A 17,291-nucleotide genomic window follows, 5' to 3' on the forward strand; every position below is an offset into this window, starting at 1 on the left:
CAATTTTTATTCTCCCATTTTTAATTCTATCAAATACTTAGTAAACGTCAACCAATTACGAAGGTTCTCAGTTCACACCACATGGAAGTCATTTTGCCTTTTCATCGAGCAAATCTGGTATATATATGTATTTGTGTCTGTGTCGGTGCGTCGTATCTATGTGAAAGTTTCAATGTCCCATCTGAATATTGATAATTCACAACAAGCTCGTAAAGCAGCTCAGTCGGAGGAGCTGTGATCTGCTCGAGACCAGTTCGCAGCTCAAGAGTGGATGGAAGCTTACCTGCATGACACAAACAAGACGTTTGATTGGCATAATCCGAACATTACGCGTCCGCGTTACTTGAGAGAAGGTTGTGGAGTAGCTTATGTATCTATTTCGTGGGTTAGCTAATCTTTGCGTCCTCTTGACACATTCACATGATGACTTTAGTATGATCGACTTGCGGATGTCAGCTCAATTATTGACGATTTACTTCGAAATTATTGAGCGTAATGTGCAAAGCGCGCGAAGCTGTCGGTAAAGGGTATGCACAAGCACATACAGGTGCCAGCGACCCATTTATTAGTGAAAAGAGTAAGGCCAAATTAAAGCGCTTAGCATACCTGACTAGAGTCTCTCTCGCGGAGTTGTTTGCTACAATGACCCCTCACGTCGAGTAGAGAAATAAACGATAGCAATAGTAAAATGCGACCATTTCATTCTGTTTCCAAGCACATTGGTTAGAGTTTGCTAGGATTTTGCATTAGATCGTGGATTTAAATGATCCGAGATAGCCGCTAAAGGTAAGCCCTCTCGGTCAAGGAGGAACTATGTCGTCGAGCAGCCTCACCGTAATTTTACCTGAAACGGTGTTGCTGATAGTAGCACGAAAATATCCGAGTAGTTTATGCTACTCGGACGGTAAACATACACCACGATGCCGTTAATACTAAAACGTCTTTCTGGAGAACGAGATAAATTCCAAGCTAATGACTAGCACCACGTTATCAAGCTCCGTAGACTGATCAAAGCCGCCGACAAATTTGCTCATGTTTCTATTTTTTGAAATGTTTCGCACGTGCGCACAAATGTGCTTACCTCCTTATACATGTCGGGCCACGAGTCCACCGTGCTTACTGAACCGTACGTCTTATAATTCCCGAAGCGGCAACCCGATGAAGCTTTTCCTTTTCGTCCACTTCGAGAGGTCAGGTGACGATGTCGAAGTGCGCGCTGGGGCATGATTATATATTTATGACCTCAAAATGTAGCGTATCTTCTAGCTGTAACCCCCACGATACGTCTGTGTTCATTAGCGTCCGCGTTAAGCAATGTTCAGTCAATGATAAATATCAAAGCATCACAAACGACATGAAACGTCTGATCAGATCGAGATCCAGAATTTTGGCGCCCATAAGGCTAACTTTGACAGATTTGAATTCGGCCACCCCCTCAGTGCTCCCCAGCACCATATGCCACCTTATTAGAGAAACTTTGTTTGGCCGTGTCATGTCGGCATAATTTGCATAGTACCTGTGTGGAGAGCTATCATTACCAAAACTCCTTTACGCTATCGACATTTCAAATCTGCTTTACCTTGGCAATGATGTTTATTCGCAAAAATGCTGCCAATTCAAGCGCCTCAGTTTTATTTTGCCAACGCCAAGAGAGCACATGTCTGTGTCGGCGAATCAATCATGTAGGCACACACTTCTGAGCACGACTAAAAGGTCACAGTATGGATATCCGCATCCGACAAACCGAACTCGTTAACAGTATGGACAAAGATGACGCCAAAAAGGTCTGTGCATTCGAGCAATGCGGTCTCGATTAATATGTCTCCAAAACATCATGCGCTACCGAATAGGGTAGTATCACTGACCCTTATTCTCATATTTTGACCGGGTCGAAGACGAACAAATGGAAACAAAATACTGTTCTGAAGCATCACCTTGAATTTGGCTTCGTGTTGAACAATGGAACAATTCAATGTATTGTAGTCAATACCATTTCGCCACTTGTCATTACCTTTTCGGATGCAGCAGTTCCCAGCTACTCTCTAGACATTATTGTGCATTCTCTTCGGATCAAACTTGCACCTTGAGCCTTGTCTCTGAACCAATGTAAACGGCTCGACGACGTCTCACTACCGACACGCTGAAAAATCCTGTGTGGGCGCCGTTGCCTTTGCCCAGCGATAAACGGCCTTGAGCACACCGAGGGAAAAGAGCCCACTGTGCTCAGTCTTTTCGCAGTATGAGTCTCTGCTTCCTACTTCATCGACAAGAAATGTTGCGACACCTTGCTATGAAGCTTACGATGACGTCCAGATGAGGTGGATATGACTCAGAGAATTCTGCTGGCTCAACTACAAATGTGTCACGCCGACTCTTGCATTTGCCCGTCGCTGGAAGGTTCTGCATAATCTTCGCCACTTTAATCTTACATGGTCTCTGCCACAAGACATATGGATATCGTATCGGTATGTCGCATTTTCAATACTTCCGCGTATTCTCTGCTGTTTTCGACAGTGGCGCGTAGTACGTGACTGCGCAACCCTTTTGAACCTTCCATGACTTTCAATTAAAAGGACGTTATGCAGACCCATCCTGCATGCTCAAGACCATAGTGTACTGACAAGTGCCTCTTTTCAAAAAGGACTTGAGGATGTGGTTTGACTGACTACTTGCTGGGGTACATTGCAGACAAAACTAACATGATACGACTGCTCACCAAACTTCATAAAGAAAATGTTAAATTGTGGTGGCGTGCGGCAAAAATATGGCAACCTTCGTACATTACCCTGTTCTAGAATTCTCAAATTCAGATCGATCATTCCACGTCGTCTGCGACGCTTCAGCGTTTGCGATAAGCTACGCTTTACCCCGAGCAGTTGTCAATGGACACGAGTGCCTATCGCGGTTCCTGTTCACGCCAAGGAGTGGTTTTTCACTTAAGCACAACCTTGTCCATTGCCGGTAGCACATGCATAGCTCGATATTCATACAAATCATCCGATGTTACCCGCAGCGATGTTGTCACCACATTGTTTTCGATGCTGGCAAGACTGTTATACGTCTTTGCTAAGTTTACTTCCGAAGCCAGGTAAGAGCCGGGCTGAACTTATATGGCGGCGGGTGTGCTTACACGTCGCTTCAACAATAAATTGCTCCCACATCACTATGTCGACGTGGCTAATTGACAGGGTGATACGCAGAGCGAACGAATCAGACGCATCGTGTACTGCACAGCTGTAAGCATTAGAAAACGAGTAGTTTTTCGAACTCAGGTGTTGTTTATTCGTAGCGCGCGAACAACGTCTGCAGTGCTATGCTTTACCCTAGGGCTCTTTGTAATACATCTATGGTTTCGAAAGGAGGACTTTTGAAAGTCTTAGACCGGGACAGGCATCACTCCATGCAACTCGATCTTTACGGCCAGCACCTTACATTCGCAAAGCAGGAAGACTGAAGAGACGGATTATCAGATTACAAGGAAACTCGGATGGAATTTTTCGAAATCATACTTTCTTCTTTTTCTCTTTTCTTTTCTTTTCTTTTCAATTTGTTTCTCTTCCTTCCTCTTATTTTTTTCTCTCATCTTCTCCCAAGAAAAATGTTGACGGCTGAGCTGCATGAACAAGCCAACAAATATGTCATAATGATCAAGTACTGTATGACGAGTCCTCGCATTTATATTGCAACAGGACTGCCCAACGCTTTGCACAGAGGTTTATTGGAATCAAAGTGTTCGAACGTAGGCTTGTGTGCTCCTACCTGGAGCTAACATGAGGGTCATTATCGTACCGAGTTGCCGAGGTATGCTCAGCTATTTCAAATGATCCTTTGCAACAGGATTGCCGTGCATTTTACACAATGGTAGCTTTGTCGTGGAGATTTGGCGCTATAAACGCAGAGATGGTGCTATGTGCTCTCTTATCAGTAACAAAACCGAGAGCCCCAAAAGTAAGATTTCAGATTGCTCTTCTATGTCAAGAGTGAGATTATATTAGAAGCAAAATGAACTAGAGAAGGTCGGTCCACAAGCGCTTCTAACAATTTAGCCGCCAATGCCGCATAGCCCTTACCAAGCAGTATCCTTTTTTCTTCCGAGATAAATTCGGAAAGTATTCTCTACTTGAGATATGCACCATGATTGTGGTGGGGTGTTGTGTAATTTAGTTGCAAATTCGTTCTACACTGCTGTATGTTTAGCTTCGGTATTCATGTTGTGGTAAGTAATTTATAGATTGAGACTGGCATTTGGGCACCTTAAAATGACTTTTTGCGCAAATTTTCACCTATTGTAATTTTCCCTAATTATCTTAATTGGATCAACGGCTCCTTGGCAATGCGAGTATCTTTAATGCCTTTGTTCGCGCTATTGAATTCGAAAAGTGCAGCAGATGTCGAGCCACTCCGCGTGTCGTTATCCAGACGTATACCGTCTATCACCGCCTTACCCAGTAAAGCTGTCACAAACCATGTTAGTCTCAATACAACACTTGCAGCATTTAAACTTGTCACCCAAGATGCCGCACAACCTCCGCTGCCCCGTGGAAAGCGTGTTCGAATGCAAAACTTTGGTAATGTCCAGTATATCGGTTCTGTGGGCTTTGGTAATCCACCACAATATCTGGACGTGGTGTTCGACACTGGATCAAGCGATACGTGGATTCCCGGCACTAACTGCGACAGTTGTGGTTCACATCACCAATTTAACTCACAACAATCTACAACGTTCTTGAACACGGCAAAGAAATTCTATGATGTTGTCAGTATCAGTGTTAAACACTTGCTGCAGTAATTTGAATGACAACCTGACGGATTGTGTGTAATTTATTGTCACAGTATGGAAGTGGGTCAGTAACGGGCACCGTAGTGTTAGATACTGTGACTATCTCGGAGCTCACAGTAACAAATGCACGATTTGGAGTGATTGAACATGAAAGCGACAGACTTCAGGGGTTTCTAGCTGATGGGATTTTTGGACTAGGATTCGAGGGTCTCGCACACATCAGTCGTCCCACAGTCTTTGCGGCACTTGCAGGTCAGAATGCAAGTCTCGAATATATGTTTGCCTTTTATCTCACGCCTGAAGCTTATCATATCGGTAGTGAGTTGCATATTGGGGGGTACGACTTGTCTGTTGTTGGGCCAAATGCATCTTTTCATTACACTCCTGTCGTCAAACTACCTGAATTTGATTCGTTCATGTATTGGACTATCAAAATGAACAGCTTCAAGGTTATAATATCGAATGGTAATGTCATACACCACAAAGGTAACACTAATGACGGAAGAACAGAAACAGATATAACCACGAATCTCTGCCAGCCGTTTTGTTATGCTATTGTGGATACAGGAACGTCTTTGATCAGTATTCCAGCCACACAATTTGATCAAATAGTGAAAAAAATTACACATGGACTCAATTGTGACGGCATTGACTGCGTTGGTGTGGGTGCCGCAAATTTTCCTGTCCTCGAATTTGGCATGGAGCCGGATAATATCTTCTTACTCCAACCAGAAGATTATGTATTTTGTTCAGACTGGGGGGAGTGCACATTGCAAATTCAATCTACTACAGACGAATGGTGGATCCTGGGTGATGTCTTTATCAAAACATACTATACGTTATTTGATGCCGAGCGTATGCGCATTGGCTTTGCTTGCAATGGTGATGTATGCCAAGGTGGACGTGGCAACATCTATGGTGACAATGGTGAAGGTAGTGCATTTGTTGCATGGGAACATGCTTTTCTGTTAAGCTCGTGCTTTGCTGCCGCGTGCATGTTCCTGTTCGTGTTCTTGCTTAATCAGCAAGGCGAGGAGTCTCAGGACATTGACCTACGGTACCCACCACAGATTTTCCATTTGCATGATCCAAAGCGACCACTACTTTATGATGAAGGAGAATCACAACGTTACTACGCTAGTTCTCCATCCTCTATCACGGCGGTAGTGAGGTAAAAAGAAAAAGCAATCAAGTGTTGAAGTTTCGAATTACATGGAGAAGTAGAAGCGTGATGCTATTAGATAGACCCAGCCCTATAGAATATTTCTATTTCTACTGGTAATGCAATTTCTTGAGATCAAGCTGCCCCTACCCCGAGCAGATCACACTTCCTTTTTATTTTGTAGAAACTTGAATTTGTGACTCAATGGGCCGTTCCGAAATTACAGCAGACAACGACACAAAATATCTGCATTTTTAAGGATAATAGTATCCTCATAAAAGTGTAACTGATTTAGGGTTCCTGGGCTGCAGGCACAATTTATATACATAGAACTCGATATCGACCATTTGTTATTCCCGCGTTGGGTCATGGATATGGACTGTCAACTGATGTGTCGATTGTATGGTGCAATGATGCACGTAATGTAGCGTGGTACGAAAGTCCAATGCAAATCGCAGTAGTTGGGAACGTGAAATTGGTAGAAACACGATGAGTATGACAGATAATTCGGAGCGCGAAAACCAATGGTTCATTGCTGTAACAGCGGGAATGTAAGTGCAAGTTCCAGGCTTATGTACGGACAATCCAATCTGCGTCATTTTATGCACATCGAGTGATGCAGCTGGATTACGCAATCCACCCCTGTCTCTCCCAGTAATTTCTTCGCTCCAAATTAAATAAGATCCCACTCTGCTGATTTAGGTCAAGATAATATTCTTGCGACGACGAATAAAAAATGCTGTCATCAATTAATATATTTGACTCCAACCACAATGTCACTGATTTTGTTGACACTATATCCTCCAGATAGCCCATTTATTCTGGACCATAGAAGGCCTAGTTTTTACACCAATACACAGTCATGTTTCAGCAATTGCCCTATCCCTCACTACTTCCCAGTGCGCTCGCACTTTCCGCGCTCAAACAGCAAAAGCAGGGAGAAGAGTAAGAGACGCCTTGAATCTCTCGGTTTGGCGGCCATCACCCGTACGCGTAGTAGCTCAAGCGAGCTTCATATCTTAGGCCCTGACATTATATGAGACCAAAATTAATGAGTTCCCCGTATAAACTAATTCTACCGCTCGTGGTAGTGGCGGCGCAGGTTCATGAAGCTGAAGCCGCCAACGGGTCTCTCCCGACATGGCTCGCTTACGTGACAGGCGGTCTTTTGATCATTATTATCGTATACTATTGTTGTCGTCGTGCGCGGTTTGATGAAAACTTACAACAACCACTGTTAGGAGGTCAATACACGGAGGATGGACAGCCTATGACACGCCAGGACGTCCAGGAGTCAAACGATGAAGTGTCTACTCAGTGGCAGTGTGAAGTCTGCGATTTTCATAATAAGAGCTCTGCTAAAAGTTGTGTTCTCTGTGGTACTGAAAGGGGCTTTAGTCTCGGACTAAATTCACCCGTGCGACCAGCAGGTACTGGTCCAGTGGCTGTCGGAACAGACATTACTCGGGATAAGAGTTTCAATCGTACGCGTTCATTTGCGATTCGTCGTCTCAATATGCTTAATTCACGTCAACGAGGTGCCAGGAATCGTCAAGATTGGGTGCGAAAAGTTGGTCTGGATGGAAAACGCTATTGGGCTAAGCGTGAACTACCTTTTCCACTTGGAAACGCCACGATGAAAAAGACTGAAAACTCGTTAAATGATAAAATTCGTATTGACATTCCATCATCAGACGCTGACATGCTTTCACCTAAGGGCTCTACATCTGAGACTGCTGCTTCTTCGACGTCAACCACCTTGACGTTGGATCCAGACAAGGAACTGGTACATCAACAGTCGCTGGCATTCGTATCACAGTTAGCACAGACACCTCGACATCCAGAGGGTCGAATGACGTTTAAAGAGTATCGTGAAGTAGATGCGCGTGTTGCGTCTCGTGGCTATGAAATCTCTGAACAGGATTTGGAGATTCTTGAACAGGTGGCGGCATTACCATTTAAAGACAAGTATGCGTGGTTTCTCGAGCAAACTTCAGCGTTGATTAAACCATGGGAAGACGGACACTTGAAGATGCGTGTTCATCGTGAAAACATTCTGGTCGAGTCGATGGAGCAACTTTTGGGAGTTCAAATGGAACACATTCATATGCCACTACGTATCGAATTTATCGGCGAAGTTGCGATTGATGCTGGTGGCTTGGAACGGGAGTGGTTCTCGCTTGTGACCGAGCGTCTGTTTGATGAAACTATTGGACTCTTTATGTGTGCTCACGTAGACTCGCTCGCTTACGTGATCAATCCAAATTCTGTAGAAGCTTCTGCTGACCACTTGCTGTATTTCCGAGGAGCCGGTCGCTTGTTGGGTCGTGCATTGCTTGAAGGACAATTGATGAAAGCCCACTTGGCGTTGCCAGTATTGAAACATCTGCTAGGTGTCCCAATATCATTTAGTGACCTGGAATTCTTTGATCAGGAAGTGTACAACTCGTTAAAGTGGATGAAGGAAAACGATGGTGTGGATGCGCTGGGACTGGATTTTACCGTTACAAATCGCAAATTGAATGGTGAAGTGGAGACGATTGAGCTTAAGGAAGGTGGAAAGGACATTGAGCTGACAGATGAGAACAAGCGGGAATATATCTATCTGCGTCTCCGCTACATCATGCTGGATTCGTATGCTGAGCAGCTGCAGCATCTTATGGCTGGAGTATTCGAAGTGATTCCACAGGAACTGATACTTGTCTTTGACTACCAGGAACTTGAGCTTGTGCTCTGTGGTGTGCCGTCGATCGACGTGGATGACTGGAAGGCACATACGCAAGTGTCAGACGAACTTCCTGAAGAGCTGTTGTCGTGGTTTTGGGAGATTGTTGAGTCGTTCACAGACGAGGAACGTGCACGTTTGTTGCAATTTACAACAGGCTCGTCGCGTGTGCCGGTTCAAGGCTTTAAGGCGCTTACAAGTTACGACGGACGGATATGCCACTTTACACTTAAAGCTGTGACTTTTCCGGAAAATGCGTATCCTCGGGCACACACGTGTTTCAATCGCATTGACTTGCCACTTTACAAGACAAAAAAGGAGCTGGAAGATGTGCTGTCACTGGTTATTAATATGGAAGTCACGGGCTTTACGGACGAATAAATTGGTATTTTTGTACAGTTGAAGGCTTTTAAACCATTTGTGGCGTCCAATCATGCTAACGTCGGCGTTGAGCTAGCACATGAGCGAGGCAAAGCTATTTGGTGAGCAGTATTGAAAGTATCGGGAACCTTTAACGGGATATGAATAAAGAAAAAATAAAAGAAAAAAATGTTGATGCTTCATCGAGATCTTAAGTAAACAGCGGTATTATTTTGTATGCTTTTTATCGATGTGTCTTAGCACTACAGATCCAGATCCTCAACGACTGTTGAAGACGATTGCCTATCTCCTGTAATTTCAAGTTTGGATGGGTCAAAGCTTGCAGTCTGTAGCTGCTGTTGTTGCAATGCGAAAGCTGCTGCAGTCTCGTGTGTGCCAACATGGACGACTACCCATACCGGATCGCCAAAGAATCCGCTAGAGCAGTGTAGTCTCCAGCTACCAGCATATGACCCTGGCTCTGATGGCATGCACAAAGACGCATGGATATCTATTCGCTGACCTGCCGATGCTGCCACAGCAATCTGTTCTGGCCCTTGTAAGCTTGTACCTTGCGCAAACATGAGACACGTATCTTTGGGCCACGGTTCCCTACCTGTATTTACATAACTCCATTGCTAACAAAGACATCAGCGTCAGTATTGAGCAAATTTGTACAAATCATCAGATTTCTCACCATGTGTATTGGTGTGTTGGGAGCGAACAGTGTGTTCTGCGAGGCCGATAAGTCACTAAGGAATTGCGCCTGGTACAATGCCGTGTTAGGTTGTTGAAGCTGCAGGTGGCTTGGCTGTCTAGATTCGGACTTTTCATCCTCCATGTCCAGAGTATCAGCTGAGTCTATTCCTTCCATTGGACTAATACCATTGCCGCCTGCAGTCTCCATTGTCGCCAAATAATTGTTGACTGCTGTCTCAACGTTCCAATTGCACGATTCGAGAAAGAAAATTGCTGTTTGTACATCCAGCTGCAGCAAATGTGCAAACTGATCCACCAGCTCATCATGATCACTTGTGGTAATACTTTGAAACATTTGTAGGAGGTCGTCAGCCATTGTTGCAGCCGGCAAAGTCTAATTGAGTGACTTAAGCAGTTAAGTTGAAGGAATATGAGGGAAACGAGGTCTTGAAGAAGTACATACCAGTAAGGGAGGAGTAGAGGGATAGATTCAAGTTTGATCAAACTGCCACTACTGGCGTCGTACGCACACGAATTTATTTGAGACTTCAAACTAACTTTGAAGTTTCAGAGATTCGGAGGTCGTACGAAGGTGCGATTGTGTAATTTACATCAATCCAAATCTTTAACATGAAGTTATCAAAAAGATCGGCAATGGAATGGCCACGTATCAGTCAGCGTGACATGGCCGTTCCCATTGCACAACACGCCAAATCTAGATCAAGTTGTCGTTACTTCATTTGATGTCATTGCTTCGTCGTAATTTGATTGGTACTCGGTACAAAGCCTTGACCTCACGTGGATTTTCAACGACCACCAACACGCCTATCATTAATTCACACAATGAATGGGACCCACTTGAAGAAGTGATCGTTGGCCGCATTGAGGGTGCAACAATCCCAGAATGGCATGTGTCTGGCAAAGCTGTATGGCCCCAAAAGTATTGGGACATGTACAAGACCAAAGCCGGTCAATCTTTTCCAACGGAGCTTATGAAAGGAGCTGCAAAAGAGCTTGATTATCTAGCTGAAGTACTCGAGGGTGAGGGCATTATCGTTCGTCGTCCTGAGGCGAGTGATAACGACTTTAACATGGAAGTAAAGACGCCTGATTTCACGAGTCGCTCGCAGCTTTATGCAGCCATGCCCCGCGACGTGCTCATTGTCGTTGGCAATGAAATCATTGAGGCTCCTATGGCTTGGCGTTCACGATACTTTGAATTCCGTCCGTACCGCAAACTCATTAAGGAATATTTTCAACAAGGCGGTAAATGGACAGCTGCACCTAAACCTCAGATGAGTGATGATTTATACAATGACGATTGGAAAGCTGAGAGTGGTGTCTTCAATTCGGTCGTGACAGAATTCGAGCCAACATTTGACGCTGCTGAGTTTACGCGCATGGGCCGCGATATCTTCACGCAACAGAGTCAAGTCACCAACATGTTTGGGATTGAGTGGGTACGTCGTCACTTAGGAGACGATTACAGAGTCCATGTGCTAGATTTTCAAGATCGCAACGCTATGCACATTGATGGAACGTTTGTTCCGTTGATGCCTGGCAAGCTCTTGGCAAATCCATTCCGTCCATGTATTACTGGAAGACCCGTGAAAACTTATTCGTACAAGAATAAGGATTACCAATACCATCTGCCAGAAATGTTTAAAGGGTGGGAAGTGTTTGTAGCTCCCGAACCAGAACTGTCTTCAGATCATCCGCTTTACTTTACTAGTCCGTGGACTGCAACGTGCAATGTGTTAGTGGTACGACCGGGCACTGTCATCGTGGAGGCTCATGAGAAAAAAGCCCAGCAGTGCTTTAAGGATTGGGGATTTCAAGTCATTCCTGTGCCATTCCGCAACTTCATGCCCTTTGGTGGATCATTTCATTGTGCTACTTGTGATGTACGTCGCACTGGTACGTTGCAATCCTACTTTGACTAAGGACGTGAGAAATGAGGAAAAAATGACCAATTTCTTAGAAGTTTTCTAAAAAATATACCTTGCTTTTCAGCTCTTATGATTATAAGGGATGAGAATAGATGAATTGAGTCTGCATCGTTGTTTTGCCTTATAGGCGTTGACAAGATGATGGATTGTCGTGTGACTCATGTCTGTTAGCTTGTGTGTTATATCAAGACGAGAACCTTTGATTGTGTTGTGAAACTTTCCAATGATAGTATGGTCTTCCCACTTGTTTACGAATACACGTCGCCTCCTAAAGGGTATTGAATATTCCCAGCTTTGTTTTAGCTATAAGAACTTTGATGATCTGCCCTCCTCCTGGTAACTTCTATGAAAAATGAATGAGCAATCATGGCTTGATATTCTTGGCCTCACAAGAACGTGTTAACTCTTACAACTTAGTTTTATGCATATATGCACAAAACAAAAAGATTTTCCAGGCTGCGAAAATATATTCCACGATGCCCTATGCTCTCTAACCACAATCAGTCTGTTTATATGAAGAAAATTACACTGCATCTGTTCCACATCCTTTGATCAAACAAAATCCAAAGCGTATCCTTAGCTTCAACAATCTTTTTGTCGATAAAAGTTTAAAAATCTAGAAACATTTAATGATTCTGATGACGATAGAGTATACAAACGCAGCACGCATCCAAATCAATTCTATAACTCCATGATATGCTTCAAGTAGTTACAAGAAAAACATACCCGTCTCCTGATGATTGCGAGGAGATTTTGATAAAAAACGTAAGCGATCATATTGATTACGTGGGTTTTCGACTATCAATTATCACAGAGATTACTCAACATCGCCGATGTTACATCGGCAATGACGTGACTTCCAATAATGGGTCATGGCAAAATTGTATATTTACTGAGAGACAATTCGATGGTGACTTGATGATGAAGAGTATCTACATCTGTACGTGTAGCTTTGACTTCGCTCTCGAGAAGATCACAATGCTTTTGTAAGATGTATTATTTTGAAGCCACAGATAATATAAATATATGAATTTCGTGATGAATTTCAGCTTATCAACATGCCATAAGATTTTTGACGATGAATGCCAATGATGAGCAATCTCCATTCGAAGGTCCATACGATGGCATCTCAATAGTCGAAGATGAAAGGATATCGCATTGATGTAAACACTAGTAGTAAAAGATCTTTAAGAAAACTGCATCACGATGGGCCATTTGCGAGGCGATAAATACTTACTTGGAGCGCTTGTCCAAATATATATAAAAAATCTTTTTTCGATTCATCATCAAGTCGTTTCTTCGCAGTGGGTCACTATGACGAAGAAACGCAAGGATGTAGGTCTTGTGATTTATTTGTTTGATGTGATTTGGCTTTGATCAAGCACCTAATAATGTAGAATCGTTACGTTTACATTACTGAGCGTACAAAGGTAATGTACATCGTGCGAAAAGACGACGTCGCTCGGTGTGTCTGACTTCCCATTCATGCTTTTTATGCCAAGTATCTCCATCACACCATTCCTCCAATCGACACCGTGGTCGAAGAAGATAAAATACGTAAGAATCTTATATTAGCGAAAGAGGCTGGCAACTGGAAGCTAGAGGCCCAGGCGTTGATGCAGCTCGGTCAGATATTGAAGTGGCGAGGTCAAGAAGAACAGGGCAAAGCATACCAGATCCAAGCTTCTTCAGTTTTACGGGCACACACGTTCGCAGCAGACAATGAATACAACTAATTAATTGCGTCAAAAGCATATTTTTATTCGTGTCAACTTTTTGGTGCTTTGACTCGCTCAAAGTTTTGATGCTTACATAATGAGCTCAATGCATCATGGCTAGCTACAATACACTACATCTTCTACAACTCTTGCTGAAACTGTTGACACGTAAACATCTGCGTTGGAAATTTTGCCATAACCACCGACACGATCAAGAAGAATCACGAGCATTTTGATAACAATGTGGATTTAGTGCAATTTTCATACTAACCAATTGCTCATACTTTATCAGATCTGACCATCTGAGTCAAAGTTTTTAATCCTCAAAACTAGCACATCGCTCTTTGCCATGGACTTCCAGAACCGTGTTGGGTCCAAGCCTGGGTCAGGCGGCGTAGCTTCCGAGTCGCAAAGTAATGTTGACCGCCGTGAGCGACTGCGAAAGCTTGCACTTGAGACCGTGGATTTGGCTAAAGATCCTTACTTTATGAAAAATCACTTGGGCACGTACGAATGTAAACTCTGTCTTACGTTACACAATAATGAGGGCAACTACCTTGCGCACACTCAGGGTAAACGCCACCAGACAAACTTGGCTCGGCGTGCAGCTAAAGAAGCAGCGGATGCGGCTCATTCAATTGCTACTGCTAATCTCCAAGCAGCACAAGCAGCAGCTGCCGCGGCAGCCGCGAGGCCGAGAGCTCTTAAGATTGGATTACCAGGTTATAAAGTAACCAAGCAACGAGACCCTGATTCGAGCGCTAGGATTCTTTTGTTTCAGATTGCGTACCCGGAAATTGCAGACAAATTACAACCACGTCATCGATTCATGTCTGCCTTTGAACAGAAGGTCGAGGTGCCAGATAAAAACTGGCAGTATCTGCTCTTTGCATGCGAACCGTACGAAACTGTGGCATTCAAGATTCCTAACGTTGACATTGATAAGAGCGAAGGCAAATTTTTTAGCAATTGGGATAAGGACGGGAAAACCTTTACGCTTCAATTGACATTTGCTGTCGGTGATGCCGTTAAGAAGCAACCAGCACCACCTCCTCCTCGTCCACAATTGCGGTATTTGTAGAAAAGTTTTACTTATTTGATGATCAAAGAATAAATTTCTACAAGATACAATGACATTGCGTCTAGGTTGTATTATCAACAGTGCTGATGATGCTTTAACTACCCTTGCATTTGAAATTGAATAGCACAGATCCTTACATTTACATTGCAGGAAACTCGAGCAGGAATTCTTTGCTGATCTCAGCAAGTTCATCCACAACCTCTACAAGACCACGGTAAAAACCTGTCTCATAGTAGCGTAATCCATACTCCTTGCAAAGCGATTTGACCAATGGGTTCACCTTCTGCAAACTGTGGCGGGGTAACAAGGGAAATAAGTGATGCTCAATCTGATAGTTAAGACCGCCACAGAACCAATCGATGAAGAATCCAGGCGTAATGTTTCGTGTAGTACTGACTTGTAGCTCCCAAAAGTGAGGTTTCTCTTCACGTTCATATACCGACATACCATTGTGACCAACACTGAAGACAGCAGCCAAGAATGCACCACATGACATTTGTGCAATCATGAAAAATGCTAAGCCTTGAGCCAGAGACATGCCTGTAACGATTGGAAGCAACAAATTCCATGCGTAGTGTACAATCAGACCAACTTTCTCGCCGTTTGGAAGATCCAAGGGATCGTACTGGCTAAAGGCAAAGTTATGAAACACATAGTAGTAACTTTGCAATAGCCAGCTAAACCGGGCAAACAGCAGTAGTGGGAAGTAAATGATGGCTTGGTAGCGCACAAAGAATGGTCCCCAACTCGATTCGTAAGCACGAGAAGCCATGTGTTTGCTCCAAGCCAAAAGAGGCATAGTATCGATATCTGGATCACCAAAATACTTGGTCTTAGAATTTCCAACTAGATTTGGCAAAGCATGATGAAAATTATGTTTGTTCTTCCACCATTGCACACTAAAACCCATCCAGATATCACCAATGATGACACCCATGATGTTACCAAAAAGGTGATTCTCCCAAATTTGATGATGCAATACATCATGCGCAAGCCAGCCCGACTGCTGCCAAAAGAGACCCATAATACAAGCTGCAAGCATATACATAGGCCATGTATCAAAGTGCCAGCAGATCGCTACAGAGGCCATCCAAATACTGAGTGTGCTGAGGAATTTCCATACGTAAAAAACCATATTCGCGTCATAAAGCCCCAATCCTTTGATTTGAACACGCAGACGGCGGTAGGCACTAATAAACTCGTCAGTCTTGGCTTTCTTAGCCTTTTGAGCCTCAGTTAGGCTTTTGTCATCTGATCTCGTGCTCTCATCGACATCACCAATGTAGAATTGGTCGAGAAGCTTCCAAGAGCTCGTTGGATGATAGACCGAGAAGATATCTGTGGCATCTTCACCCGCATGTGAGAGCATCACCATACCACCAGGGTGTGAATCCCACTTGCTAATGTCATAGACCTTGTGATGAATAACAAGCCACGCATTGTCGTATGTTGAATGGTGCTGAACTTCTTGCCACGTAATCTTTCGCTTGGGTTTCTGACCATCCACCATTGTTGAATGATACTACGAAGTTAAAGTAATACACGTGGTGCCGAACTAGAAAGTCGAGAACTGAAGCTAAAGGTGTGGCGGAGGAGAGACCACCATAGTGAGACCATGTTATGTGTGACTGTATCAGTGGCGACGGCAGATCCGTTTTGATCACAACATAGTCAGGCCGAGGATTGAGGTCTGTATGATTTTTATACCAATCAAGCAAGTTTCGATTGTGACGTCATATACTGCAGGAGATGATGTAGGTTGAGAGATGAAAATTAATATAAATTTGTATTGGAGCACAAAGTTGCGAAGTGATACAGACTTTTGTTAGCTCGAAAGCTTGGATTAAGCATATCATTTGACACATAGTTAGTACAAAGAATGATACAGAAGACAACACTATAAGATATTGCAGTGAAGGACATTTGCTGCAAATTTAATACGGTGGCTGAAAATATTAATAGGCGCATTGAGCTCGATATTGATTTACTACAAACACACCACAAATTTGACTCTAATTAGTCGAGCCAAAATACCGCTACTTTTTAATCGAAACTGATTAGGACCTCAACTTTCTTTGACAGAGCCAGTGAAATTAAATGGTGTATTTCACACTTGTTTGATGTAATTTTAATTGCAAATTCCAGACTTATTAATATAATATACTAACAATTACAGTTTAAGCCTCGTTTTAACCAACGTACTGACTCCATAAATTGCATACTCCTAGGCTGTCTATTTATTGTTTTCTTTTTAGCTTACTTGCTGGCTGTATACATAGATACACGACGGCGATGACTACGTGGCTTACGGCTGTGACGAAGCTGACGGGGGACGAAATTGTTCTTGTGGCGCAGGTGCAGACGAGGAGGGTACGTTTGATGATATTGGGGTAGCCAGTGATGCTGGCATTGGAATGGGTGTTTCTGTATCAATGAGCATATCTGACGAACTTAGCAAGCTAGTGTCAGCGGTTAGCACCGATAAAACGGCACTATTACTTGAGGATGCTGGTGGTTGCACATTTGTATTGTGAATGGCATTTGTATTGCTCAGTAGACGCGCAATCATGGCCACTTTTTGGGACTCGGAGCAGTCTGTGCGATTAAGAATCGATTGAATTTTATTCTTGATCTCAGGCATGCGATCAAGTACATGTAAAAGTGTTGAGGTCGTCACTGGTACGGGAGCTCGCGGTAAATCATTACTACGAGTTCCTGGTGCACCATTGAAATCAATTGAAGCACCAGAATTTAATCCATTTGCTTGCCCGACATTTCCGCCCCATGTTGCTGTGGTCGCGAGCGATGGCGAAGCTC

The 17,291-nt window shown here is 43.6% G+C and overlaps 7 protein-coding genes across 7 annotated transcripts; 5 read left to right on the forward strand and 2 right to left on the reverse strand.

Annotated features, from left to right (window-relative positions):
• Positions 1–4,333: 4,333 nt before the first annotated feature.
• On the forward strand, positions 4,334–5,955 carry PHALS_05415 (aspartyl protease family; the record flags this gene model as incomplete). Its single annotated transcript, XM_024722984.1, has 4 exons — positions 4,334–4,756; positions 4,834–5,032; positions 5,100–5,117; positions 5,348–5,955. 4 exons carry the CDS (start codon positions 4,334–4,336, stop codon positions 5,953–5,955), a joined length of 1,248 nt encoding a protein of 415 aa, XP_024574006.1.
• A 1,038-nt stretch (positions 5,956–6,993) lies between these two features.
• On the forward strand, positions 6,994–9,048 carry PHALS_05416 (hect e3 ubiquitin; the record flags this gene model as incomplete). The annotated part of the gene is made up of 1 exon (XM_024722985.1): positions 6,994–9,048. The coding sequence occupies one exon, from the start codon at positions 6,994–6,996 to the stop codon at positions 9,046–9,048; it is 2,055 nt and encodes a 684-aa protein (XP_024574007.1).
• A 242-nt stretch (positions 9,049–9,290) lies between these two features.
• PHALS_05417 (Uncharacterized conserved protein) lies at positions 9,291–10,102 on the reverse strand (the record flags this gene model as incomplete). The annotated part of the gene is made up of 2 exons (XM_024722986.1): positions 9,291–9,665; positions 9,725–10,102. The coding sequence occupies 2 exons, from the start codon at positions 10,100–10,102 to the stop codon at positions 9,291–9,293; spliced, it is 753 nt and encodes a 250-aa protein (XP_024574008.1).
• A 367-nt stretch (positions 10,103–10,469) lies between these two features.
• Positions 10,470–11,669, forward strand: PHALS_05418 (glycine mitochondrial precursor; the record flags this gene model as incomplete). The annotated part of the gene is made up of 1 exon (XM_024722987.1): positions 10,470–11,669. The coding sequence occupies one exon, from the start codon at positions 10,470–10,472 to the stop codon at positions 11,667–11,669; it is 1,200 nt and encodes a 399-aa protein (XP_024574009.1).
• Positions 11,670–12,989: 1,320 nt separating this feature from the next.
• Positions 12,990–13,411, forward strand: PHALS_05419 (uncharacterized protein; the record flags this gene model as incomplete). The annotated part of the gene is made up of 3 exons (XM_024722988.1): positions 12,990–13,010; positions 13,073–13,105; positions 13,178–13,411. 3 exons carry the CDS (start codon positions 12,990–12,992, stop codon positions 13,409–13,411), a joined length of 288 nt encoding a protein of 95 aa, XP_024574010.1.
• Positions 13,412–13,742: 331 nt separating this feature from the next.
• PHALS_05420 (splicing factor 3a subunit 2) lies at positions 13,743–14,474 on the forward strand (the record flags this gene model as incomplete). The annotated part of the gene is made up of 2 exons (XM_024722989.1): positions 13,743–13,965; positions 14,116–14,474. The coding sequence occupies 2 exons, from the start codon at positions 13,743–13,745 to the stop codon at positions 14,472–14,474; spliced, it is 582 nt and encodes a 193-aa protein (XP_024574011.1).
• Positions 14,475–14,613: 139 nt separating this feature from the next.
• PHALS_05421 (delta-6 fatty acid desaturase) lies at positions 14,614–15,984 on the reverse strand (the record flags this gene model as incomplete). Its single annotated transcript, XM_024722990.1, has 1 exon — positions 14,614–15,984. One exon carries the CDS (start codon positions 15,982–15,984, stop codon positions 14,614–14,616), a length of 1,371 nt encoding a protein of 456 aa, XP_024574012.1.
• Between the last annotated feature and the right edge of the window lie 1,307 nt (positions 15,985–17,291).

The sequence above is a fragment of the Plasmopara halstedii genome, assembly GCF_900000015.1.
Source record: "Plasmopara halstedii genome assembly, contig: Scaffold_289, whole genome shotgun sequence".
NCBI classification, from domain to species: domain Eukaryota; phylum Oomycota; class Peronosporomycetes; order Peronosporales; family Peronosporaceae; genus Plasmopara; species Plasmopara halstedii.